Source organism: Zootermopsis nevadensis, unplaced genomic scaffold (assembly GCF_977971745.1).
Source record: "Zootermopsis nevadensis isolate Lab colony 2312 unplaced genomic scaffold, Znev_1.0 Znev_ptg000016l, whole genome shotgun sequence".
Lineage (NCBI taxonomy): Eukaryota > Metazoa > Arthropoda > Insecta > Blattodea > Termopsidae > Zootermopsis > Zootermopsis nevadensis.
The window spans coordinates 124,884-152,279 of record NW_028259148.1 but is presented as its reverse complement, the minus strand read 5'-3'; the positions used below and the strand labels follow the sequence as shown (position 1 = coordinate 152,279).

At 46.2% G+C, this 27,396-nt stretch overlaps 2 protein-coding genes across 3 annotated transcripts in view; one reads left to right on the top strand and one right to left on the bottom strand.

Moving 5' to 3' along the window:
• Alg7 (Alg7 dolichyl-phosphate N-acetylglucosaminephosphotransferase) overlaps nucleotides 1–27,396 on the top strand; it is a 110,342-nt gene that overhangs the window by 16,356 nt on the left and 66,590 nt on the right. The window lies entirely within an intron of this gene.
• Nucleotides 1,243–26,416, bottom strand: LOC110828339 (protein decapentaplegic). The gene is made up of 3 exons (XM_022060966.2): nucleotides 25,547–26,416; nucleotides 6,516–6,842; nucleotides 1,243–4,806 (listed from the first exon to the last, which is right to left on the bottom strand). The coding sequence occupies exons 2-3, from the start codon at nucleotides 6,826–6,828 to the stop codon at nucleotides 3,827–3,829; spliced, it is 1,293 nt and encodes a 430-aa protein (XP_021916658.1). The 5' UTR covers nucleotides 6,829–6,842; nucleotides 25,547–26,416; the 3' UTR covers nucleotides 1,243–3,826.

The window sequence follows — 27,396 nt, the reverse complement described above, 5'->3', positions numbered from 1 at the left end:
GTCGAATTGCGTTGGATCACATGAAATATTTTCGAAGTGAAGTCACCGTCGACCAACCGGTCAGGTGTTTTTTTTAATCGCGGGGGCAGAAACAGGTCAAGCGGATTCAAATGGTGAAAGCGAGCGGCGTCCGACGTAAAGGTCAGGTCACTCGGAGCGAACGCAGGCACTTGCTAGGGGCGACAGTCAAGCCGAATATTAGTTTCTGAAAAAACTTCTAGCAGTTAAACGTATCGTAATTAACACAGGCAGGCCTCATTAAAAGCAACCTACGACATTTACGCGAATGACAATTGGCAGTTTTGTTGATGAGAACAACATTCTGGTATCCGGGTCCCTTACCTGCACCGCGTATTCCGAGCTAGAAAATATAGCCATTGGACTGGTTAATGGAGAAAATTCTCCTCGTATGAAGCAGCGTGGAGGACCACGTGGCCGGTGGATGTGAGCGTTCACAGTTTCCTTATCTCACGTGACCTGGCTGCTGCATCAGGCATCGCCGTCGGACAAACTGAACTGCGTCTGTGTCTGGCCCCCACGTCACCGAGTGGCGTTTCGTGTCTCTCTCAAGGTAATCTTGTGTTACGCATCTGGGCAGGATATTTTGCGGTGTGGTCTCTCCTCCGTCGGCCACGGCAGTGACTGTGCCTTTATTATTTATAATTTATTTACTTTTTAGCGTCAGATACCACAGGTTGCGCAGCGATGCAGCATGCCGGCCCGGAGCCTAGTTACTTCGCTCCGTCTAATCCGCAGCGGCAAACATTTTAGGCTCCGGTTGATGATAGTAGAACCAGCGCGTTGCGTAACGCGATGTTACGTTTCGTCTTACGTACCTGATTTCTGTGCGCGCAATCCAATCCTCTGATGCGCACTCTTGTTTGCTGCAAACACATATTCCAATCCTTTATTTTATTTTTACCGAATTCGTAGCTGGCGGCGTGTTCTTCCGAAACGTCGGTGAGAACCTACAGGTCCACACGGCCAGAATGGCCCAACTCCGTCGAGTATGATGTTATGTAGCCCCTCAGAACACCCACCGGGCCATAATATAACATAATGTTGTCGAAAGGGTTTTGGTGCTTAGCGAAAAGGCACGTTCAGATTTGGAGACGGATGTCTCAAGTTTTGTGATTACTTGTTCACTTTGTGCAAACAATGCATGAACGCCTGAATTCGTCTGATGTTGTGAATGGGATTCGGATCGGAAAGGAACAGATAAATAATAAACACCACGAGAAGTAGTGACAAAAGAGCATTTATTGACGGAACAGGTTCGTCCTTACACAGCTGCTTCGGCCGAGGCCGCCTATATATATATACAACAGAACTGTACATACGAACAGCTGTCCTGATACTTACAGACCGAGTGTACTAGAAAAATGACTATCATACATTATTCACAGTTAAAAAAATAAATATTTATTATTCCATCTCCAGGTACGATAATTTCATTTCACTTAACTACGACCATTCACACGTGGCGGACTCAGAACGACCCCTTCGCCTCGTTTGACCCTACGTCATCGTCGTGACGTTTGTTCAATAAATATGGGGTCATTGATCACTGCTCCCGTTTTGAAATCTGTGGTTCTGCTTCTGCAAAGTTGAACAGTGCGCCAAGCATCGTGTAGACTAGTTGGAATTTATAATTAGTTGGGAACACAAGGCTATTTACTTATTCTGAAGCCTGAGGTTGATGCAGACTGACATCCGTCTCCACGATTTAATTTTTTATTTCCGTACGAAAGATACTTTCTCACTTATTTGCCCACATAAACGTCTCCTTCGCAGAGAGGAAAGTGGAGATCCCGGCCCTCCCCTCGCCCTCGGTATGCGACCAGAATCCAGGATGGTCGAAAGACATAAGAAAACTAGGGGACCGTTAACACTTCCTGACAGAACGAGAATAATGCACGTCCGTCGGCTCATCGTCAAAAGAGGAAACTGAGCTTACAGAGGACGGATAATCCTCTCATAACTGTACTGCAAAGCAGATTAGCAACTTAGGTCCGAGAGGAAGTAATTTGTTTATTTTTATTTTTGAAGGCCTTAGGTATAATTCAACGTTTCTCACAAACGAATTCCTGTCAGAATATTTCCCGTGTCTCCGATACAAATTTTCTGCACGTGACTTCGCAGAGAAGAATAGGAGATACTGAGAAAATCCACTCGGTTTTGAAGTTACAGTGATTCGAGATTTCGGATCAAAACGAAGTTTACTATAGAAAAAAAAAAGGCAGTATGCACGTCGTGAACAAATATTTAGTTCCGGGCTTGGTCGAAAGAGTCTCTGATCCACTGATCTAAAGACGCTTCTGGTTGTTAAGCGAGCGCGTAGCCTGTCTTCTGTTAATCGCTACGTGTTTCTCGTCAGATCAGCTGTTCATATTTTAGTAGTTCCAACGTTTAATTTGTTCTTTAACTGCCTGAGCACTTCCTCGTGACGTAAACTACGCTGTGATCTGTGAACTATCTCATCCCATGGCCCAAATGTAACAATATACACAATCTTTCTTGTGAATAAAGGTGTTATTTAGAACACATGATACGGCGGGCAAAGAAATCTCAGGGCAAGGTTGGACGCAACAAACTAGGTTTTACCTGAGGACGGAAACGTCGTTTCCATTTAAAATTAGGACGCCCATGAATTTTGTCGTCGGAGTGCTAAGGTAAAATGTTCTCACTGACTGGCGCGCAGTTGCGTTCTATTTTTGATCAAACAGCACAAATATTAGTGTTTAAATTGTCGTGGAAGGAGGAAAAATGAAGATCGCTTCGAACACGTGACTGGGCCTGTATTAGTCCAGGTTACAGGTTTCTTTCGCTCGTATTTTGTGATGTAATGCGTAAGAAAAATAAGCCTCGCGTCAGGTTTGCTTGGCTCGCAAACAAGGTAATTATTTAGCTCGGGTTTTGTTTACACTTGACACTTGGTCTCGGTCCAAATAGATTTGCCTTTCTTCTGCCACTCCCCTCCCCTCCCCTCCCCGAGGCGTTAGTTGCTTGTCAGAATAAAAGTCGTTGGGTGAGGTTGTACCAGCGAGACACAGATTCATCGTCAGGGAAAATGCCACAGAAAGTGTAGGCCGTCTGCATGTCGTCAGATTCTACTCATTCCACGTGTATTTGGGGTCTTGGATTTACAGTAGTTCACGTGTCTGGTTGGGGACCTGAACGGTTACTTTTATGTTTCGAGTGGAACGATAGTCTGCATCAGTTGTCATTTCTTGCTCATGTCTGGTTACGTACATCACCCAAAAAACAAAAATGACCATAAACAATCAGAGAAACAGTTTACGGGGAAATCGGGTTGTTGTTTGACTCGAAACCAGACATCCGCCGTTGTTGTGATCGAGCAGTAATTTGTTGAAAACTTTTCTGCAATTCCAGACACATGTTTTTTTTGTTTTTTTGTTTTTTTTTTTGAAATTACATAGCTGATATTTTTACTTTTATGGAATTGCTCGGTTGTGGAGATCAACTAACCAGACAAGGAAAGTGGACTAAGTCCATCATCACCGCTTGCTTCGTCACCAGCCGGGCAGTATGAAGGCGGAAGGCACTCGACCAGTTGCCATTCTCATATATACATTGCATTATCCTGCCCGGCCACAACGGGAGACAGAGTCGTAACAACATTCAAGCTCTTAAATTATTCGACACGGGGCACTGTTAAGAGTCGCGCCCAACGCATCTAGTCACACACACACACACACACGCCCACCCGAAATCGACAATTTATTATTCTCGCATGTGTGTTAACCTGGACGAACTGCCCGGAACAGTGTGACGTAGAGACGAGTCTGGAAGAAGTCCGGAATGTTTACCGGCAACCACACCCCAGCACAGCCATGTCTTGATAGTTCTTGAGTACCACCTTGCTTTCCTCGTCCAGATACAACATGGAGATTGATGTGAGGGATGTGGGGACGCAACATGCTTTGGGCACCGCACTGGGGTTCACGGAGTTCACCAGAGTCTGCACGATTGCGTGGTTCGTGGAATTGAGGTGATCTGCCAAGGGGAACGGACAGTCGCCGTGGCAGTAGTAAGCGTCGTAGCCCGGTGGGGCCACGATCCAGTCGTTCCACCCGACGTCCTGGAAGTCGACGTACAGCGGATACCTATGGCAATTCTCGCGTCCGTCCTTCCTCTTCCTGGACTGTGCGGCGCGTTTGGAGGAATGCGGGGCGCGCTTGGACCTACTTACGATTGCCTCGCCAGTCCTCGGCCGGTGCTTCCCGTCGTCTGTGTACGTGAACAGGATCGGCTGTTTCGGCAGCCATTTTGCGTCGTCTTCGTCTAACGCCCGGCGCAGTCGCACGTTATTTCGAGTCGCCGGCGTTTCGCTTGCGGAATCTACGGGCGTCACTTCGATCAGGAGTCCGTGATTCTCACTTGCTGCCTCGATCCAGCGCTCGACGGCCGGAACTACGTCCAAGATTATGGGATTGTCGTCTCGAACGTCCACAACTTTTGAATCGATGAGGCGGGTTATGGGTTCACGACGCCCCTGGATTCCTGGCTTCACGATGTCGTGTACCAGGACCCACTGGAGGTAGCGCCGGGTCGGATTCTTCCTTGGCCTATCGGCTGGTCTCGCTTTTCTGGCAACGTTGGCTGTGACGCGGTTTGAAGTCGCTGTTCCTTCGGAAAGCCTGCCGCCGACAGCCTCCGGGTCCGCGGGATCTCGGTTTAACTGCAGCTCGGCTGCCTTCAGTTTTTCTCCTTTGGGGATGTTTTTTATGTCGAAGGCAAGACGGAATTTCTGTTGACTCGGGAAACTTGCATCGACGCCGCTTTCTGGAACGGCAAAGAACACAGTGGTCAAAGTTTCGCTCTTGTGTTATCATGGCATGACATTAAGGCGATCGAATCAATGATGTTACGGGCGGGGCGTGCAGCACGCGTGAGAGAGATACGAAATACAGAGGTCTTAAAAATTTGAGTATGCAATTCAGGAGGGAAGGGACCACTTGAGACCCAGACTGAGAGGGAGGATAATATTAAAGTTGAGCCCTGAAGATGGAGACCGTACGTTTCTCCGAATTGTTGGTATTTACCAGTGAGTCCACACGGCGTCATAACCCAGAAGAAAAACGTCATATTCGCGGCGCTGAGAACCTCAAATCTCAAATTTGAATCTGTTCTTAAATGCGTAAGATGCAGGCTATGGGTGTGAACTGGGCTCTGTGCATCTCGTTCTTGTGAACGTTCGGGTTTATAACAGGCGGGAAGTTTTCTGGCCAGCTGAAAGGCAGCTTCGTAAGTAGGCCTGTACTCCATGGAGTTACTGCCTGCCTTAAGCAGCTGCAGGTGTGGCGGAAACTTTGGACACCCCTTCTTAATAACTTGTCAGAGCAGAGGCTTAGCTTGCGGACTCGTGTATTCTTAGGTTACCTTTGTTGTGGTAACAATGTAACCCGATATTTTATGAGGTCTTTCTGTTCTGTTAAAAATAGAAGTTAACAATACGACTTGTGTATGCATGAAATTTTTGACAGTTAACAGTACTTCGTCCTGTTTGCCTGTTTGGAAAATATCTTCACAAAAAGCACGGTCGGACAGAACCTGCGCTCTGCTGTTTAAACAAGCCTTTGTGTGACACACTGAGCGTAAATGGGGGTTTAAGTGGCTTATAACAGTTCGGCAGAATTAGTTGGCCCCACAGTGTAATAGTAACGAGATCGTTGTCTGTCCGTCCGTCCATCTGTTTGCCTTCTTCGTTACTTGACAAATCTGCTAAATTAATGCAAGACCTGACATTTCTTTGCGGGGCGTCGAAATGTCGGCAATGGGAAGGCTGTTGTTCAAATGGCACGTGTGCGGTGGTTTTAGAAAATCAGCCAGGAGATGTTCGAAGGCTACTTTAGATGTAAATAATTGCACGGAGATGCCGTGGGTGGTGTGCTAATTGTTAACATAGGAAGTCGGTAAGAGGCAGCGTGGGGGACATTGAATAAAGAATCTATATGCGAAACGTCGGTCGGTGGAGTGAGTGAGGTTTGTCTACTCCGGAGAGATTTAGGAGACAGGTTCGCCGTCTGACTTAAGTCAAGGTAAATGATGGAGAAATTTGTTCTTATGTCTGGAAATGAAAGTCGTCTCTGAGATCTCATTTACCACAATTCGATCGAGATGTATGGAGGAGTGAAGGTACGGCTCCACGCACTCCTGCCTTGTATTCTGAAGGTCCCGGAGGCGAAATATCCTAACTGAGGTTTTCCCCTGCCTTCGACGCCCTTTCCAATTTATTTTTCACTCACATCCTAACATTAGACGCTATACAGCCTGATCTATTAACAGCGCCATTAAACAAACCACACATAAATGATGATAAGTCGCCACCACACACTCCGGCCGCATAACCCCCGAGGAAGAAGACGGCGAAGTCACATACGCAGATGGACGAAACCGCGAGAATTTTGTTAAGGATCGAGCAGCTGGGAGGAAGCATGTCATGTTATAAGAAAAGGCGCGAACTGGACTGGGTCCAGTGGCCGGGTACTCACCTACATGTGGGAAGCTGCGCACTGTGTTGGCCGTGCGGGTGTGTCTGCCCGGAAGGGGCAGCGCCGAGGTGTCCACGTCGAACCCAGTCTGCTGCCGGTACAACTCCAACATGGCTTCGGGCACCACCACCTTGCCTGGACGCGGCCTCCGTTTGAACCCAAACAGCGACAACAGACTGGCCTCCACAGTCGCCAGGACTTCAGGATTCTTCTTAAGGCTGTTGCTAGTGGTCGACTTGGGGCTGAAGGAGGAACACGCTGGCTGGAGGAGGGTCGCGAGCAGCACGGGTAGAACCATCAGCAACCCGCGCATTGTCGCTCACACTCCTGCGGCAAACACAACAAATGCAGGGTAACATTCCGCCGACTTTATTTGGCAGCTGGTCCCAAGCTCCGATCAAACACCCCGTCGTCCGTGTTTGTCGAAAATCGGCGCAAAAGCACAGAAGTCAGTTTCGCGCCTCGGAATGGCTCGGACAATTTTGAGACCGGAGTTTGATTTCCCATGAGGACAGATAATTTTCACTTTGGCCCAAAGAGCCCCCTAGCCAACGAATGCTGGAGCCCTGTCCGCAAGATAAAGAGGGATGAAGCGTAAAACTGACAACTCACGTCCATCTAGTCTGCGTCTCCATGACCTGGTGCTTAATTAAATAAACATTTGTTTGTAATTGATATTCATCCCGTGGCATGGATGTCAGATTCTCTTAGCTTGCAATTAAAGGCTGATTTACTTATCTTACCAATGGTACAGGTGTACGTCCTCCAAATTTGTATTGTCAGGTCTCGTTTGTGATTAGAAGATATCAGAAATGAAAGAACAAGGAACGCTAATGAAAATCGCAGGCGGTCGACGCAGATCATGCGTATGTGAATCGAGCTTGGAGCGCAGGAATGAGGGCGAACAGGTTGGACGAGCGAGGGTTGGAACAGGTGTGCAGTGGAGACGCAGAAGCCAGACCGCGAAGCGCCGTTCCCATGGGAACGCTGGAAGGTGACGGAGGCACGCAGTCTGAAGGGCTGAGCGACCTCTGGCACGCTTTGGGATTGCCCTTTAGTCAGCCGAATAGGTCATTCAGCATGCCGGAAAACATTGCGTAAACCCTTGGCAGGCAACTGGCGAGGTTCCCAGAAACGAACATGCTCGGATATTTGGCTTCATTTCATTTTTAACACACGACGAGTAGAATCGAAGTCTTTTCAACATTCCTTTATTACAGAGACGGCTTTGGGCTTCTAACGTTTCTTCACTAAAGAGTTTTCTGGACTCTTCCTCATCAAAGGATTGAGTGAACAAGAAGTTCCCAGTGTAAATAGTGGCTGTTCTTTGTTCAGGTGCTGAATTATATAATAAGCAGCAGCGATGAACTTTGAAACGAAGGTAGAAGTTGAGAACTCGTTTAGCCACGGTCTGGACAGAAACTCGTTTCGATTGCCAGGATCTTTCATCTTCGCGTTGGCATTAATTTCGGTAATATACTATTCGTGTAGCCTGAACGATAATGAACCTCGTACATTAAATACAAAAAGAATCAAAGCTGAAATTCGTGTTTTTCAATCAGTATTTGTATCTGTCTGTACTTGAAGCAATAGAATGCGTTTAACATTTATACGTAACATTATTCTACGTAGTGCCGTCTTCAAACCACTGCGCGTTATATTTAACCCTGAAGGTGGAGACTGCACATTGGTTGGTTGGCACACGGCTTCACGGTCCAGAAAGCCGCAACCTGCAGCTCGTCATTATTTTGTAAACGTTTTTACACGTGCATGTCGTACGCCTGTGTCCATATGAAACAGAGGAAAGGCGCATTCCGTACCGGATTACACGGGGTTTTCACGTGCGTTCTTGGCATTTTAAGTGATCCTATCTATGTATGTCGAAACTGGCGTGCGTTTCGTTGCCCTCACAGAGTTTTCATTAATGACGCTGAATGACAATAATCTATTTTAGCAAGTGCTATTTTTAGAAGTGCTTCAAATTCTGAGTTGAAAGGCAATTTCATCAAAGTCCCTGCAGCGGCTCTCGAGTTGAAATGTGTGGGCGGATATAATCAGTCCTATGTGCGTTCAGATTGTTCGCCTAATGTGGCCCAGGGGTCACTCGGGAGGGCCCTACTGTGTTAAAAGTACAACAGATAATTAAATCGCATGATAAGAATGCACGTTAATAAATAGAAGACATTTATGGTCCGAACTATGAAGACAACGAGAATTCTGTCTTCCATATGCGAACATTTAAAACCGTGAGTCATTACTCACATACAATGCGCTTATAAAATCGTTCCTGGTCGTGTGAAAGTGCTTTCTTAGTTTGATTGTGTCTGCAGCTAGGAGTTCCCATGCTTTATTAAGTGGCGATGCTCAGATACGGACACCTGTACTAAACAGCGGCTTGAAATGGCGTCGTTACTGAACATAAATCTGCTTACGTCACGATTTGTTTAATCTGTTTCGAGTGAGAATGAATACAGAAAGCGGAATCACTCGTCTCGTTGCTTCGTGTTCCGCATCTCAAGCACATGGCACCGGGGAATTGAATGCGCGGATCGGAAGATAATATTTTGTTTGCCCCAACGTACTGAACACTTTCACGAATTAGTTGTGCAAACACCGTGGCTGGACGCCGCGTTGTTGTTGCGTGCATTCCGCATTTTTCACTTGACTTCGCTAATAACACGGCTCTTGGACGGAAGAGAACCAGTTTTTTTATCCGACTGAAATGTTGTTTTTTTCAGGTTCGGTATGTTTAATCACTTTGAGTACTCTCTGTTACAATTTTCCTTACTTAAACTTGTGTATGTAAGTTTGCTTTCATGCATAATGAGTGTACCTCCACTATTCACGTGTTGTTGAGCCCACTCTTATTTACATTTTAAATATTCATTTAATTTTTGGATGCGCGCTCATACCAAGTAATATAAACATTCTCACGTTTGACCAAACGTTTCAATCATGAATCATCTTTCTTCTGAGTGGCTGTTGTTGAAAACAGAACAACTCGTGCCCTTCTTCTTCGTAACTGCCCTTCCTAAATAAACGTATTTTTCGCTTTCCTCTTCAACGTGCGACAGTTCTGGATATAAATGCTACCCGCCTGTGTCTACATTAAAGATTCCGTCATTTACAGATTACTTAATGACTGTCAGTGGGCATCGTTAATTACGTCAGTCGGTTATTAACATTTAGTTTCTTAAAACTGCTTCACATTCAGACTTCGGCGTTCTTTTATCAGTACTGACGCCAGTGAATCATGTCCTCGCAAATGAAAATCCAGAGACATATTTTGATTTTTAGATTTGGCCCACGAAACATGCGTTAAGTCGAGAGATACTTATGACAGGAAATGTGACATTCACTAAGACGGATACGTTTTTTATATACTTTACATCGTGCGGAATGTCAGTGACCATAGAAAGCTACAGACGATTTTCCATTAATTCCAATGCAGCGCTGTACGAAAGACGAGTCTACTCACATGCTCAATTTGCTATCCTCGTTGTTCTTACGCTGCGTACAGAATCCTGGTTAGGATCTTGAAGGGAGATCTCTTGAAAAGGAGAGACGCAAAGGGAATGTCTTAAAGAACGTGAGTGGTTGATTTCATATGGCACAGGGCTGGATTTAACGAGCACATTAATGAACCTTCGTGTTCCATAAAAGGTCGGGAATTTGTTGACTAGCTTCCTAAGAATGACACTGCTTCACGGAGTTAGTTTAATGGGCTGTAACATCAGTCAAGACCTGTTGACAATTTCTGTTACGAATGCAAATGCCACCTGTGAGTCGACCTGCAGCCACTCCGTGCATCATCCAGTGTGGAATTTTAATTTGAGCCTTCATACAATACCACAGTAGTTTATTACTTTATTAAGGCATAATTGATATGTCTCGCTACATAAACCCGGCTACGTTGTGGAAGTGCGGTGTTCAGCTACGTTATCCGCTGCCGCTAATAGATGTTTCTCAATTTAAAGTTTCCTCACGTCTTGCCCAAGACGTTCAAGGCGATTGGTTTTCATACTTCTGTCATCAGCGACGTCGCTTAATAACTGACTGCGGTCGAGAAAACACGACGGCAAGTCTTGGGCGTAGATCAGAGGATGGCATCAACCGGATCTCCAAGAAATGGTGGGGGGTGGACTGGATTCGTGTGGATTAGAATACGCACCAGAGCCGTGATCCTGTGAAAGAGGTACTGAACCTACGGGTTCCATAAAAGGCGTTGAATTTGTTCACTAGCTGAGCGACTACTTGATTCTGAAAGACTGCTACATGAAGTCTTGCTGTTCCAGTGCTAACAGACACAGGACACACTTTTTGAGCACGGCGATGGACCTTCGGGGATGTATATAGCCGGGGGGGGGGGGATTTCTTAACTAGGTACATAATTACTGGTTGCTCAGTACGACCGTTTTCCATCTTAATTTCTTAGTCAGTTAATTAATTATAAAGATGGCATTCCTTGAGTAATTGTTTATACACTTTTCTCTTACACATGCACGTGGAACGTTTGGAGTACGCAACTGATGCATTAAGTAATTGCTTTCTACCTTCTTCGGAAGGAGATCCATGTTTAGTGGCCAGAATATGATTTACAGGTTCTGAACGTATGAGCTGGACTGGCCGGGGTCTAGACGTTGTTGCGGAGAGAAAAATCCCGCTGCCTTCGCGGTCGGAAGCTCAGGTGGCTTGCCAGTGTACTGACAGGCAGAGCCAGCGCGTACCGGTTGCTGACAATCAGACAGACTGCTCAGATGAAGCCCGCGAAAGCGTAAGGCAGGCAGACCGCAGACTTCATTGAGGGGCAGAAGATTCTTCTCGCGTGGAAGACGTCTTAAGACGGGACTACCCGAATCAAGTGTAACTGGGACTCACCCCGTCTTCTCCTTTCAGGCGAAGTGACTTCTGTAGATGAAGCCTCGTCCGATAGTCGACCAGTTCGTCGATGCAACTTAATAGAAAGTGATCACCTCGCCCGTTAGTTGCAGCTCACAACTCAGTTTTATGCATCATAATTTCTCTACTGTAAAGACGCAAACTACGTCACGGGCTGACACGTCCAGGTCGGAGATGGTTGCCTGTGTCGGGTTAAAAAGCTGTGTTCGGGAAGGGTGTGATGCAGTTCTGCGGTAGGAAGCTCGTGGTTTGTAAAGATCAGACGGCCCTATTACGAGAAGATTGTGAGGGACTGGGCGCGTGCCTTAAGACTCTCGGAAGACCGAGGACGCCATGAGAATTTTAATATGGGCTTCAGAGATGCCATCTCTATGAGGACGTCAGCCGGAGACTGAAGGAAGTCTTCGAAGCCGAAGTTCTTCCAAGTAATAGGATTCTTTAAAATCTAGACGCGTTTCCATTACAAAGAAAAATTTGTCGATGCTGTTTAGGGAGGTAATCGCTGTTTATTCTGAGAATCGTACGAAACACATAAGTACAAGACGCGTATGCTAAATACACTTTGCAGTTGATACACTGCCGTCAAGTATGAGGGGAAAAAAGAATGCTCAGCAGAAAATTGTACGAGACGGGGCAGAACACTGATTTTGTTACTGAAACGAGCAGTACGTGATTAACAGACTGCAGTACTGTCGTCGTCGTCGTAATGTACGTAGGAAGGTTACGAAACGCCACGTAAGTTACGATGCGTCTTGCAAATGCCAGGTTATGGCAATAATGCATTGCGTTGTGCCTCAGTTATGAACTGTAATTTCTAGAAGCGTTATTCTGGGACTTCGCTTCTTATATTCCGGGAAGGACACGCAAGTATAAACAAAACAGTGAGGAAGGTGTTCTAGTTCTGGAGGAACGGTTTCACTCAGATACAATCTAAAATAAATAAATAAATAAATTCCTCTGACGTAGCGTATCGACACCCAAAGAACTCGCTGGATCAGGGCTTTCTTTCAGAAGCTAACACACGATCCGCTGGTGTCAATGAGACTCCACATTTGTTGCGACACTAAACTTTGTTTATCGTATTCAAGACGGAGGCACCGCTGTACGTCCTGAAAGGCGACTTGCACCCAGTCCACGCCCTAATTTATTATTTCCGTAAACTCCATCATCACGTGCATCAATGAAATATCGAAAAATTGGTTATATATTTTGCTGTTATTTTCGGATTCTTCAGTGACTAAGAAGTAAGTAAAGTGATTTGGTTGGACCACGCTGCACTGTACCGCTCCATTAATCACGTGGGTAAAGTACATGCCGGAGGTTGGTTTCCCTGAGTTAGATTAGTCCAATTGGCCGCTGTGGGTTCCCCCAACACACTGAAGTACTTCGAATGGAAGTGCAGCTAGAGAACACACCCGTCGCACACCACGTGTGCAGAACAGCGCTGTCCGTTCCTGCACACCTCAGCTCTGAGCCGGACACGCACGGAAATGTGTGCTCTGCTCAGGGGTGACTGACTGACTTACCGCCACTTCCAGGAGTTGGTTTCGCGTACCCGATTCCAGACACCCGGGTCGTTCGATATTTATGACAGTTCGGCAAACAGGTACCACACACGCACACTGTATAATAACAGTGTTTAGTCTCACCTCTTCGTTATAAAATGTTGTGAATTCTTGAAAACAAGTCCTCGTCGTCTTTTCGTGGAATTGTTTGTGAACGTAAGGAAATATTCAAAGGTTGCCAATATTTGCATGCGTATCTAGATATTGTGGAACTATTTAGAATATTATCCTTAGTTTGGGCTTCTGATTGTCTCATTACTTCGTCATTGGTAATTAATATTTAGCAGTCTGTGGTTATAGAGACGTTACTGCTGAGCAGTCCGCGAGTATTTTGAGATTAAAGAGAAACAACTAAAGGCGTTATGTAGGTGCATTGAAGCAGAGCGAGACAGACGGCGATTCTCCGAAGGACTGGCTTCGTGTGGAATGCAAAGTGGAGACATCACAGAACTCGCCGGAAACAGGAAGGAGATATTGGGTATTAATCGAATGTAAGTAATTCGAGGCACACTGCATCGAAGTAAGCGAATATAATGCTGACCCGTGCCGGAAGTAGATCTTCCACTGCAGCAAAATGTTCCAGCAGTGCTGGACGATTTGCAATTAATCCGGCGATAACTTACGAAAACTTTAATTTAGTACAGAGTCCCTGCTGGAAGTTCAGTTAATTATTACGGCAAATAATAAAATGGTTTATAACAAATTCCATGGAGCAGTCGTTTTTAGGCGATAGTCAGCTGGTCAGAAAATTCCATCCATTTATGAAAACTGGGTGTTTCGCAACAAATCGTCGTTAATATTTACTTTAGTAGGATTAATCCACTCCACGCCCTCACTTCCTATTTATTTATTTATGATGCATTTTAATATTATAATCATGTTGGTTATAAATTAGGTGGCCGTACTATTATCATCATCATCATCTTCGTTATTTATTGTGATAGTTGTAAACGTTATAAAATTTTACCTGACATGCTTCTGGCACAAGTATTTGCAAATTTTGGGCTCAACAAAGCGGATTCAGAAATTACAGGACAAATATTGTCAGCTGTTCCATACGAAACACATACTGGACGAATAACAACGCGTATCGCTTGAAGTACGTGGCGTGTTTTATCTCCCTATACGGTTATGAGACAAACTCTTACATCTGAATGTAATTCCAGGTACACCCTCGCGCAAAAATACTTCGAAGTTTGTTATAAAAGGCGTAGTAAACACACCGTCAAATTCTCTGACATCCGGATGTTAAAATGCTTCGCCCTTGCACCCACCACGCCTCTAATAGATGGCGTAGCAGGTCATACACCAGGGGGTCCGCCTTGAAACAGCACCGTGGGTTCTAGGAAGACCAGTCCAGAATTAAACGTGAAATTTATTTGAGTGTCTGGTGCAATATCAGTAAGAAACGTCTGACACAAAATCTTGGTACAGCCAAGAGTAGGAGCATGTAGAATGAACGATAAAATTATCCGACAGACTTCCTGATGGAATTTACGTGTCGACAGAACTCGGAAATTCCATGCTCAAGCCGTTAGTCCAGAAATTCCCAGCGAAGAGTTCGCCGCCGGCCCTGTCCTGGAGGAGATAAATCCAGTCCGCAACCTTCACGCTCTGTTTCTTTTCAGTCCGTTTTAATATTATCCCTAGAAAACTCTTTTCGTGTTCTTCATTTCAGAAACTTTCTTGCGTGGAAATAATTACGAGTCCATTCTTATCACAGTTCCGAAAAATACACAGACGAAAGAAGTTTACATTTTGGGGGGCGGAAGGGTGAGTGAACCCGTCGACAGCCCTGCGCATGCACTTTACGTGATCATCAAAGTCTGTAATAAGAAAACTGATTTTTTTTAAAACATCGGATAAAATCCTGAGGCACACTTAGAGCTGTTTCCTGCGTTAGGCCCGGTGAAAGTTCTGTCTCCTCAAGAATACCTGCTCAATTCTCAGATAATAATTCCGTGATATCTTCACCAGTTAAGCAAGGAATTATGGGTACAACTCGTGGAACACAGCCATACTTGCCCTTCTGCAGATATCTGACCCTAAAAGTCTTGGCGTGTTATTTGCGTCATCAGTAATGAAAAGTTAAAATTCAACAGTAAACTTAAATTTAGAACATCGACTGGATTCATGTAAACATAATCATTCAACCAAGGCCTACAAAAGCGGATCTTTTGCTAATTGCAATTATAAATGACAGATTATATATAATACTCATTATCACCCTAATCACCACCGCCATAATCACAATCATAATCGTCGTTCTGGGGAGGAACTCGCTTAAGCACGGCGCTTAGGTTGCTCCCACTGTACGAGATCGCGCGGCGGCCATGTTGTCGTTGCCGATTATAAGGAACCGGGAAGTAGGTCAGCGAGGTTGAGGGTGCTCTACATTTTTTTAGAAAATCGGTTTCCTCGGGAAGGGAATGTGCGTGGTTGGTTTGGTTAAGTCCGCTGCAAAGTGGAGGATGGTGCACTAGCCCTTTGAAGCACGGCGGGTGACGGAAGATCCCGCGGTAATTAAAACGCACGCTTGCAGGTTAGGTTAGAGTATTAGCCCTTTTCTAAAAATGCTCCGGATTCGATCCCAGCCGCTCCCACCAAATAATTGACGAAGGGGGCTCGTGGTTTTAGTCGTGTGGTGAAATCTGACCCAGTGGTCTAGTTGTTAGCCTAGCCTTCAGAAATCGCATTTTCGGCGTTGCTTATTGCCGTGTAGTGCTTCTTAAAACCACTCTGTCCGTCCGTCCGTGTGCGTGTAACAACTCAGGAACGGCTGAACGGATCTTGATTAAATTTGATATTGGAGACCTTTACGCTCGCACTTTCTTGAATATCAGACAGTTTCAACGACCATCATACATAATTGCATTTTGTTTGTTCCTTGCAATGGTGACATACTGTGTTTTCTTCGCGGTACGGGCTGAGTGTTCTGAATGCCATGACACCGTCGTACCAGGGTTCATCATCGTCCGCGCGGCCTGCCTATAAGATGGCACAACAAGTTTGCGTTCACGATAAAAAATCACGAGAGACGCAGTGCATAAATTTGCAAATTTGTTACATACTAGGAGCTGGTACCGAAGCATTGCTTCATGACTTCAAGCTGGAATTCGTACTCGGATCCAAGAGGGAAGGGTTCAATGGCGACACCCCAGCCGGCCCGGCTCCACGATGTCCGTCCCCACCAGAGAGAGAGAGAGCTGACTGCGATGATGGATAGCGCAAGCAAGCCCTCTGTCAATCGGATCACCGCCCGCCACTCTTTCATTGCCAGAACGCGGATTGGAGGTGTTTGTGAACAGGGCAACGAGGACCATGCGTTCGCCTTGAGAGGATTTCGCAATAAGTGAGGAGCTGGATGGGCGGAGTATGTAGCACACATGGCAGATCTGAGAGATCCGTCTCAGGTTTTGGTTTGAAATCTTGAAGGGAAGGAATCACGGGTATCGCGATGTCCTGGCTGATGCGGCTATGGACAGCGTCCAGGCAGAGCGAACATCGGCTTCCTCAGATGGACGGAGTGGATTTCGAGAAGTTCCTGAACAGGACCTACCCATTCGTTAGTAGAACGGGGGCCTCCACGCGGTGTACGGTAATGAACCAGAAAAGCCATCTCAAGATTCAGCCACTGGACCCCATCCTGAGACGGACGAGTCCCGTCCGCATCCTCACAGGCTGTTTCTCGAAGTTCATCATGGCTGCCGCGCGCTCCGGCCCAATCACCATAATCAATTTGTGAGGAGTATCCGTTTTGATGTTCCTCAGCCGCATTGTTTCTTAGATCGTCATGTTCTCCTCGATACGTTAAACTGATGGGGTCTTTATTGTGTTTTCAGTCAATTTTTACCCCTAGCGGCGAGACCATGTTTCGAGCCTTACAGACTAAGGCCCGAAAGCTGACTTAGATTTGCGCTCAGCTGGTTTCAATTTTCAAATAGAACGACCTTCACTGGTAAGTCGTGCGGGACTTGACACCAGAAACCAAGTTTGCTCTTAATTTTAGACGAACGCCACTACTCACGGCGGTAAACATGTCTCCATCGTCAGGGTAGAGGATACGTTTTTCCGAGATGGGGGAAATGGCTCCGCTGTTAAATTTGTGTACAGTGTCTTGCCTTTTATTGTGTGGGGTCGGCGGCTGTGAACGCGAGGTAATGAATTGCACGGTTCTCGAGGTTTTCCTCGTGATGCGCTCCGTGGAACGTCAAAGTTCTCCGGGCTGTCTCTATTCGCGTTTCTTGCTAACTGAAGAGACTCATCGATGTATCCAGGTAGGGGGGAGGTGCTCCTGGGACACGACCGTAGCTCTAGTTTGGTTTATACAACTCGTAGCTTTGATTGATTACACGCAGTAAGAAATCTGAAAGCGAATTCAATGCTTCCTTTTACGGGGAGGTGTCAGTAAGAAGCGTTTTATTACAAGCGCTCCAATTTTTGGAGTGTTTGCCTTCGTTAGCTGTTGCATGCTTGTGGGTAGGCCGACATCCTCATTAAAAGTTGTCTCAAACAGGTGGGCCAATTGCACCGGTTCTGGAACACAAAAGAATCTCCCGCCCGCCCGCCCTCTGGACATCCAGCAGAACGTAGCGTGCGAGACGTGTAATTTGGGAGGAGCGACCCTGCGCGCTTTTTGTCACTGAATCAGCGTTCATAATGAGTACTCCTGCCTGACCCCTGCTCTTCTGCAGTCCAGGGGTAGCAATGAAGAGGTACGTAGTCCTCATAAATGAGGCGGAGAACTCTGCTGCCGAAAAGTGATTTCTGCTCTCTGATCACCAAGGCGAACGAACAGGAGTTTAACCTTGCAGACATTCGAATTCGTTTTCAGTAACGTGTTGTTCGTTGCTGCTGCAAAACGCAACATCACAAAGAACAAAGAAGTTCTTGGACATAAGAGCGGAAAACTTCGTTGTTAGAGGCGTCATAATTTGTACCGCAGGTTAACCAAGTCAGGGAGGATGACATTACGATTTTATTATAGTATAAGTAATTAATATTTGTATGTATTTCCTCCAAGTCGAAAAGTCGTAGTAAATTCTGCCGTCTGCATGCGTCTTACTGTGTACCAATACGAGATAAGCATTGAAGAGCAGAGTGTACTACATTCTCCAACAGATAACAGGCAAGTCCGAACACATTAAAATGTAAAATATTTAAACATCGCTTTAGTGTATCGTTTTTATTGGTCAGTGTTTGTAGCAGACAACTTCCATCTGCAGAAACATTCATAGCCCAGATATATCTCAGTGTTTTATGGACTCATTCCGGGTCCGTTTATCGACTTCCTTAAATGGAGGTGATTATTTGCTTGTCTGATACCAAGTCCAACTAACTAAACCTTTGGTTGTTCTTTTTTCCCGCTTCGAACATGTTCGCGTCTGCAGAGTAGTTACTAGCCAATAGTGTAACGTTATACCGTGCTTAATATTCAGATGAAGGAAACAACTTCTGAGAACGAACAGGTACGGAGGCTGTGAAATCTGAGGTTCTGCTTGGGGAGGCGACCGTGGCTCTGGCGAGTGCAGTCACGGACTCCAGGGACATTTTGTGAACAGGTCTGTGGACCTACAGTGCTCCATGAACGCAGGGAATTTGGTCGCCTGATTTATGGAGTTTTTGTCTTTAATACTGAGCATGGCGATTGGTCAGTGTCCGTCGAGCCGGGAGGCACGGAGATACAAACACTCGATGCCGCTCGAACTTGACTTTGGCTTTGCTCCTTGTATGCGCCCACTGTTTTCCACCTGTTCCTGGGCACAATTAAGGACGTTAATGCAGAAACGAACTTCGTCCGGGTCGTTCTTTCTTTGCAAATCTGTTGTACATCAGGACTCGCCGGTTCGTTCGCTCGGCCGATCTGGTGTGCCCTTCCCCTCGGGTCGCTTGTGATTCAGACGAACAAATCGGGTCGACTCGTACTTACTGAAAACCCGGTCGTGGCGGAGTGCGAACAGTTGCGTTGGCTTTTCAAGTCGGCGTTCTAAAGAACGCGAGATGAGATGAAGGAGTTGTACGACCTGCAGAACCTCAGATGTCAAGAGCAGATCTGTTGACAATGTCAGTGCCCGGTTTAAATTCCCGCTTCAGAGCACGGCTACCGTGGCCGTCCTACGCAATTTTCCTCAGTTCCTTCAAGAAAATATTTTGTAGCAATTCACAATCGATTTCGTCCGCCACTTTAATTCGCACGTACAGCTCGCGGCCCGCGTATTGAGTAACTTTCGTCAGTTCCAGGCGTGAGACGACGTTAAGGCATTTCACGGTTTACGGCAAAGCCGATGATGTCTTGCGCTAGCTGGTTGCAGCAGATGCTTCGCCCGATAAACAGAACGAGTTTATCGAGGCTCGAAATACGGCTGCAACTCGGTAATAGCAGAATCAACGCCACAGCCGCCTTGAAATATTATTAGCCAATGCTCACCAGCTGGACTTGTTCTGCAGGTTCCTTTTTTTTTCCCTTTCCAGCAGCCATTTTGGACTTCACGCTCAGTCGTAATTAGACCATCCTCTACTTGCAAACGCGTGCTTACGTACAGTGATACTTCAACTTGCAACTTGCTTAAAATAAAAAAAAACACGTTTCTTATTTTGCGTCGTGTAACTGCACAGAACGCGACAGAAGACCGAAAATCCTGCAGAAAGATGGCTGTTTAACACCGCCGTATCAGTTACTAAGGAAAAACGTAGTGTTTGCGCTCCGGTACATAATTTTGTTTTGGAAAGTAACCACTCGTTGTATGGAGGAGAGAGGAGGGCAAAATGAAAGCAGGCGGATAGTTGACGGGCGGGTTCCGTAGAAGGCGGGGAATTTCTCAAATGGATTAGCGACTGCTAGCTCCTCAACTACGCTCCACTTCATGGAGCCAGAAAGTACGCTGTCCATGAAGATGGAAGCAACATGTCTTTCCGAAACGGTGGTATCGTAAGAAACCAAATATTCTTCACAGAATGATTGCTTGACGAAATTTGGAACACGTTCTGCTCTTATTTCCCCAGTTACTCGACGATGCTCATTCAACTACAGAGCATAGGCTCATAGGTTATCAACACGAAAGGGACTGGATTTCAGGCACGGATAAAAATTTTCTCTTTTCGCTGTCCTCGTGACCAATGTGTGTACCCAGCCTCCTACCCGATGAATATCCGGGACTCCGATCACGAATCTAAGGCGGCCGGAGCGTGAAGCCGGCCACTCATGTCTGTCCTCGTGATGCTTGGGCACACGAAAATTTTATTCAGAGACTGATTGGCGCTCGAGTGGACACGAAAAATTTACTGTGTCCTGTGGAACCCGATGTTTATTACTGTGGTCACAAGAGCCCGCCACCGTTCCCTGTCGTCCAGGGCGTGTTCTATTAATTTACAGCAAATTTGGCTAGATTAATTCTAGTTATACTTGTGATAAATTCTTCTTCTTCGGGTGGTTTAATGGAGAGAACACCAACGTTTCGAGAAACATCTTCGTCCTCGGCGCAACAGCCATCTTGTTAGTTATACTCTAGGCGTTATGGAATCTGGCTGTTTTGAGCGTCAACATTCAGGGAGTGGCGATAGGAAAGCAAGCCGTGAAGATGATAAGTGGACTGGACCGCTGCAGTGTGGTTAAGAGACATCGCCGATCTTTGAGTTAGTACAAAATTACCTCGAATAGCTGCGCGGGCGCTTGAATCAGTTCCTAGTTAATTTTCCCTGTGCTTAAGAATACTCTGTGCGCTGGCAGCCGCACTGTCAAACAAGCGCCCGTCAGCCATGCCCCGAGCGGGAACCGAACCCCATCCCCCGCACCTGGGTCCGTGTCAACACATTAGCCGCATTGCAATAGACACCGGGATGAGGGTCACACGTTGGAGGCCCACAGACACGCAAAAGGCGCTTCATCAGTTTGTCATTGTAGTAACACGGATTAAGGGATTCAGTGCGTAGCCTCCACGCCAGCACAGGAAGACCTCCAGAATACCATTTTTCTTCTGTAATTGCTGCCACGCTGTTCTTAATTCCAACAAAATTCACACAGATTTTACCTGTGTGTGCCCTTCAGGTGTATTTGACACCCCTGGGTGCCCCTTCTCCTTGCTGCAGGTATATGGGAAGGGATTTGAAAGTGTACGGAAACCCTATTGAAAAGGACACTGACCATTACAGAAACCTTCTGTTACTTCAGGTAAACTTTGTTTAGAGGCCACATGAACATCCGCCAAATACGAACAACATATTGTTTCTACAAAATCATTACGTCCAAAACGCTTGGCAGCCAAGGGCCAGAGAAAGTTAACTCTACTGTATAAGATTTGAGGTTTTCACAGCGGTGAGTATGAAGATTTCTGTCTTCTGGGTTGTTGCGCTGTGTAGTCTGGTCGATGTTAACCAACGTTTCAGAGGTCATACTGCCTCCGTCATCAGGGCGATGAATATGACGGAGGCAGTATGACCTCTGAAACGTTGGTAAACATCGACCAGACTACACAGCGCAACAACCCAGAAGACAGAAATCAACTCTACTGTTGTACGTTTCGAGTGATTCTGTTCGCTTTTAAATTAGTCGATAACAGCAGGAAAGCCATTACACGTCCCAGTCACAAGGCACGAGAATGTGCAGACAAATGAGTGGTGTTCTTATGCTCGGTGCAGGATAAGACCTGAGGCGCCTGCGTCCAAATAGTCGTTAGAAATTGAAAAGAAAAATATGAGCGAACAAAAGACGGTCTTTGCCAAAGATGCGTATGTTCTTGATAGTTGTGAATTTAATATTTGTACCCTTTTTAAAAAAAATTAAAAGTCACTGAAGGCTGCTGTGGGATAAGATGAAAGTCTGACAGCTCCTTCACACTTGAGCCCGCGGATCCTAGTTTGAACATCACTGTCCTAAATACAGCAATGCTGCGTGTGCCAGGAACTTCCTTTGTTATATTACAGTGCCCTAATCGCTACAGGAAGCCCTTAGTGGAAATGATATCATACAATTGGTTCTACGGCTCTGCTTATCTGTGATTACATTTCTGTGCCCTGGTAATTAGATGTGGGCCTTACCCGAGCTGTAGGATAAGCCATGCCTTTATTTAGCTGCAAATAAGTGTTGGTTTATTACGCCGAGACTGGGCTGTTGACCAGTGGTCGTATTCGATCGCATCCGACGCATCTTATCGGAGAACAGCAACTTTCGATAAGACGACAGCTGCCGAAACGTCGTGGGCTAAGCAGCCTCTGGTTCCGTCATCATCGCGTCTTCATTTTCTTAGTAACTGCCCATAATTATGCTCCGGACAATGTCCCCTGATCCACTTCCACGAAGACGTTTCGGAGAAAGAATGGTAAAGCCGTGGCCCTCGGTACCAGTCCCATGTTTAAGGTTGCTATCAGGAACGCACACGAGCGAGTGCGTGCCCCGCTCACTGCAAGGAACCAACTGCTTGCTGTGCGTGGGGCGGAGTCGGTCCACCCCTTTCGTCCGCGATATTCTTTTCCAACTAAAATTCTGTACGCAATTTTCGTCTTTTTGACCCGCCCTGATCTGATGTTCTCCTGTAATTGCGGTGCTGATGAGAATCGGAACATTTCCGCGTATTAACGCCACGAAGGAATAATTCCGGTTGGCGTTGAAATGAAGGCGAGGCACGCTTGTGTATGGGCCGCTAGCCTCCCCGTATTGGTGTCACTTTCTCACAGGGTAACCGCGGCGAGAATTCTAAAAGTTGTGTGCACGGTCAGAGGCAACTCGGCCAGCAGAGGTGCAGAGGTTTTTGTGCGCTGGACCCTCTGGGTATCCGGAGTATCAATTTCCCGTCGTGCTGCACACCTTCCGGGTGAATTTCACTTTTCATGTAGGCCTGCTGCTGCATTTAAGCGTATGCACTGCCGAGTTTCCAGAGCGATCTGATCGTCGCGCGAGCGCAATTTAATGATTTGTGTAGAAACCCAGAGATAAGTCGCGCCACTTCCTCCTTCATATCCGCCACTTCGTGGTATCATCCAGTGCCAGACGCTGGCCGCGACGTTCTGGTTAAAAGACTGCCTCGTCCCATTCTCTCAGTCGCCATTTTCATCCACGGTTCCTCATCCCTAATCCATGGATCCAGAGTCCTCACCGACAAGCTGACAGTTGCTCGGTCAGCCAGTCAGTAACATTCCCCGTCTTTGCGAAAGTCGAATATTCGTTCTCGTGTTTACAAGAATCGGCCGACACGCCCACCCTGCTCATTTGCATGCGCCATTTTTTACACAGCCTTGGCGTTTCACGGTCTTTCTGCTGGCTTGTCGATACGATTTCTCTCGTAATTCATTTTCTAGAAGACGCGTGGGCTTCCGCGTTGGGGGCCTTCAGTGGCATATAAAAACTTCACGACAGGACACCTTTAACTTCGACCCTTTAAGGGGCAAAACTTTTCAAAAACACCCTTAAGAACTAATTATCTTTAAGACAGTGAATATTTAGTGAATGTTTGACGCTGTTTGCTCCTCAATGAACGTACTTCGTCAGGGCGAAGAGCGAGCGATGAGTACTACCAAGGACTGAGCAAAATTAAGAAATCGCGTTCTTTTGTGCCACGTGACAGATCTCTATCAAAGTATTACAGTAGGCCTAATGCAACAAAACACACTCGAGCGACACAAAGCACGTCTGCGGGCCGCGGGTTGAAAACCCCTTGCTTAGACGATGTACAGTGTCGCAGTGAATAGGAAGGTCGTGACCTGTGTTAGGACGTTGCGGAAAGACAGTCGATGTTTCGGCCGGACGAGATGTCTTTAAGAATGCAAGACTGGCTTATAACGCGTGCGTTCGTAGTTGTGCCATTCGACCGGGCGTTCCTTATCTTAATTTAGTTTGAAATAAGATAAAATTTAAAAACATGTTCTTCAAATCAATTACATTTGTGAAATAATTTGTTAATTGGTTTTTCAGAAACCCCCCCCCCCCAAGTAATATAAAATTCAGTGTTGCCCAGAATCCCGCGATAACAGATGATTATGAAAATAAATTTGAAATGCAAACGAAACTTCGTCGGGAAACCTGGAGGCAAGGGACTACATTTGTAGACGATGGGATAAAGAAACAAAAGAGTGTTCAGTGTGGCCTTTGACCCTTCGGCTTCCGTACGGGGCGGGGCACTTCTTGACTCGCTTTTCAATTACGACTCCATCAGGTGCAGTGGCAGAGGCGCGGAATCTATCGGTGAAACTGAGCCTCGTTCGCACTTGCCCCCGCCCCTCACCTCCTCGTATCGCAATGCGATTTGAGTTGTCATTCATGCGTTTCCTCCGTTAAATTAAATCATTTTTTTCTATTCGTCGATCGTATTTTGAGTTCGATCCGTTTTTATAAAGAAGCCTCCGTGTGTACGACTAGAATTACGCTTGAATCAGGAAGAAAATGTTTAAATGGGACCGATAAAATAACTTCTATTCTGACTGGACCCGCTTGGGGGAATTTGCTCCCCGCTCCAAAATTCATCAGCTGCATTTCCGAATGGACTTCGGTGCCGTCTGTTTCCAGTCTGTGACCGCCGTATATTTATTCCGGTTGAATCAGCTTCATATCGGCCTACGACGTTACAGCGTCAAGGAGACTGCGACACGCGACGCGTGCAGTTTTAATTTACCCTCTCAGTTCCCTTTCACAGTCCGCACTTCACTTTATTGTAGCTGAATCTGTATCAGTAAAAATGTGTCTTCTTATGTTTTAAGTTTGTTTTTTTATTTTGCAAGCTTTAAAATTCCACGGCTCATGGACATCGATTAACATCTCTACTGCGATCAGCCGCGTCAGTGTTAAGTCACTAGCCGTGCCCCTCGTCAGAAGCTGACAGTCGCTCAGCCGCTTGAGACATTCCCCTCCTTCTACGATAAACTGTAAGGTTCATTACCAGTTTACAAAATCCACAACCAGAACCTGATTATCTTCCACGGTATATTTCCTGCCAGTAAATACTCGGGGATTGAGCAAAGAAGTCGCCCTCCCGTCGTGCGTGTAGAACGCGTCTCGTGACGTGGAGCATCTGCCTCGTGTCCCGAAGTCCGTAACTAGGTTACGCTGCTGCGTCGGCTCGTTCCAATCACGTGTGACAGAAGTCCGGTGCCGTGGCGAGCCGAACGTCCGAAAACTAAACTTTGAGTGGATGCATTTAACACCGTCAGTTTGCAAAGCGTACGAGGAAGTCGGAAATAAATGTGCGCGTCATCTAACGCGCAGTAGCTGGCTTTAACACGACTTATTCTGAAAATGACCGTCTCAGACAGATGTCGTTACTTTTGCGACAACTCTGCGCACAAATGAGCCAATACGTAGTCTGGAAAAACTCCAGAACCTTGAAAAAACCGACAGAAATATTTTGTGTTTCGAGTGTTTGAATCTTTAACATAAGACAGTTTGTTGCGTTGTATTTCATGCCGGGAGCTTATTTGGATGCGGCTTCGACATTTCGATTCCGCGGAATGTCTGAAATGTTCTTTTATTAATATAATTTATGTCCCGAGATCAAATATTTCTGATCTCACTACCGGCTTGGACCATGGAAAAAATCAAAGATTCTCTTGCAGATGTCCTCCACAGCTTGGTTTGCAACTCACCTTTCTCGGCTACGCGATGTCGTCTGCAGAGCTGGTGCACATTCGGTTCATGGGGGGACGGGGACTTGAGTTCGATCCCAGTCGTGTCAGGGCTGCTGTGCTGGTGCGATATTCGTGGCAGGACAAGAGCGAGCGTGGTTATCAGGATGTCTGAAGCCGTGTCGGACGTTTCGGGATGTGACAATAATCGTGTCCGGCAAGATGATACCGCAGGCATCACCACTGATTTGACGCGCCTTCAAAAACAGAACACTGTCGACGATGTTTCACTTCTTCGAATTCTTATGCATGTTCTTTGGATCTGCACAGATTCACACAAGATTCAGAATGAAGGACATTCCTACAGAGCATTTTATTTTTGTTTCGTGCTTCGAAGACACCTTCAAAGAAATTTTAGTTAAATCCAAACCCGTCGTTCAGAATTTAAAAGACTTTAGTTTGACTAACACGTTTCACTACCAAAAACTAACGTCCCAGTAGAACACCTCACTCTTAAAACGCGTTACAGTAAGGTGGATAACGCACGCGGCGAGAAACAAACATCCTCGTAAAAAGTTGCCGTAACACAGGACGCACACCACAGATGTTCTTGCACAGATTATAAAGAATATCACTGTTAACAGTGAAGGGTCGTCACTGACACGTGAAACATGATGTGTTGTTAGAATAACAGCATGTACTCTGTGCCACGAATGGTGCAGCAGAAATGGTAATTTATCTGATTTCCTCTTACCACTTATTCGACCGGGTTTCGGAATATTCTCCCGGAACTAACACATAACAGCGCTCCGGAGGTTCTGGCTGGTGAGAAGTGCCGACCACAACTGATCCCCACGGCGAGAGCCACGCAACTACCGAGACACGGAGGAGTCGTCCTCCATGGGGCCCCGTGATGGGCAGAGTAGTTCCCGGAGAGAAAGAGACGGATGGCAGGGGCGGAGGGGAGGGGAGGCCACCCGATAATGAAATCATTTGCAGTGAGAAAAAATGACCGTATCTGCTTGTGTTTGTTCCCAAAATGTTGACACAACAAATGAATGGCGAATTTACACATTTTGGCTTTAAGGCAGCACTTGCACGCAAGTGGAGAACACGTCATCTCTCAGGGAAACCATTCTACTGCATCAGAAAATGCGAGACGACGGTGAATTTGTTTGTGAGTTTGTGTGGAATAGTCTTTTATTGGTACGACTATAAAACCTTTTTTAAAATAGATGCCAGTGTTATAGCCGGGGGACCACCGCAATTGGAGTCTTGAAAACGTGACAGTCGATCAACTGCTTAAGATATTTCCCACCAGAACGTTCGTTGTCTATGAACTGTAAACTGGTGTGGACGCAGGTAACTACATGAGTGTCAGCGAAGACAATTGACCGATATTTAGACGAATTTCGATGAAGATTCTCAACGATTTGATATTTTAAGAGTAGTTAATCACAGGTGGATTAAGCGTGCTGCTTATTACGCAATGGCTGACGACATCTTGTCATCGCAGAGGCACTCTTAACGCTTTTGTTGTTGCGGTAACGCGTCCAGTTTAAGGCAGTAAGGTTAAACAAGTTATTTTTTGTGCAAACAACTTAAGTGTGTTCGGAACTGGAGGGGAGGAGAAGAACTTTGTTCTGCTCTCATGAAGCAGCATCATACTCGGCAGTCCCCACCAGCGCCACAATTTCTGGCGTCTGTGGCCAGGCGAAATTAATTTGAAAGTAAAATTCCTACCTTAGTTACGGTTTCCATTCACTGTGGAATAAATACAGTCCGGCTGTAACTGGTGAATCGTCGTGACTACATGAGAAACTATCAGCTTTTCAGTGAAGCCCCTGATTCATGCAGTTGGTTGTGCCAGC

Bases quoted from the DNA above. Each gene is read 5' to 3' on its own strand.
- LOC110828339 (XM_022060966.2), bottom strand. From the start codon at position 6,828: ATGCGCGGGTTGCTGATGGTTCTACCCGTGCTGCTCGCGACCCTCCTC. The intron at 4,807-6,515 runs GTGAGTACCCGG...TTGCCGTTCCAG, and splicing joins GCGCAGCTTCCCACATGTAG to AAAGCGGCGTCGATGCAAGT.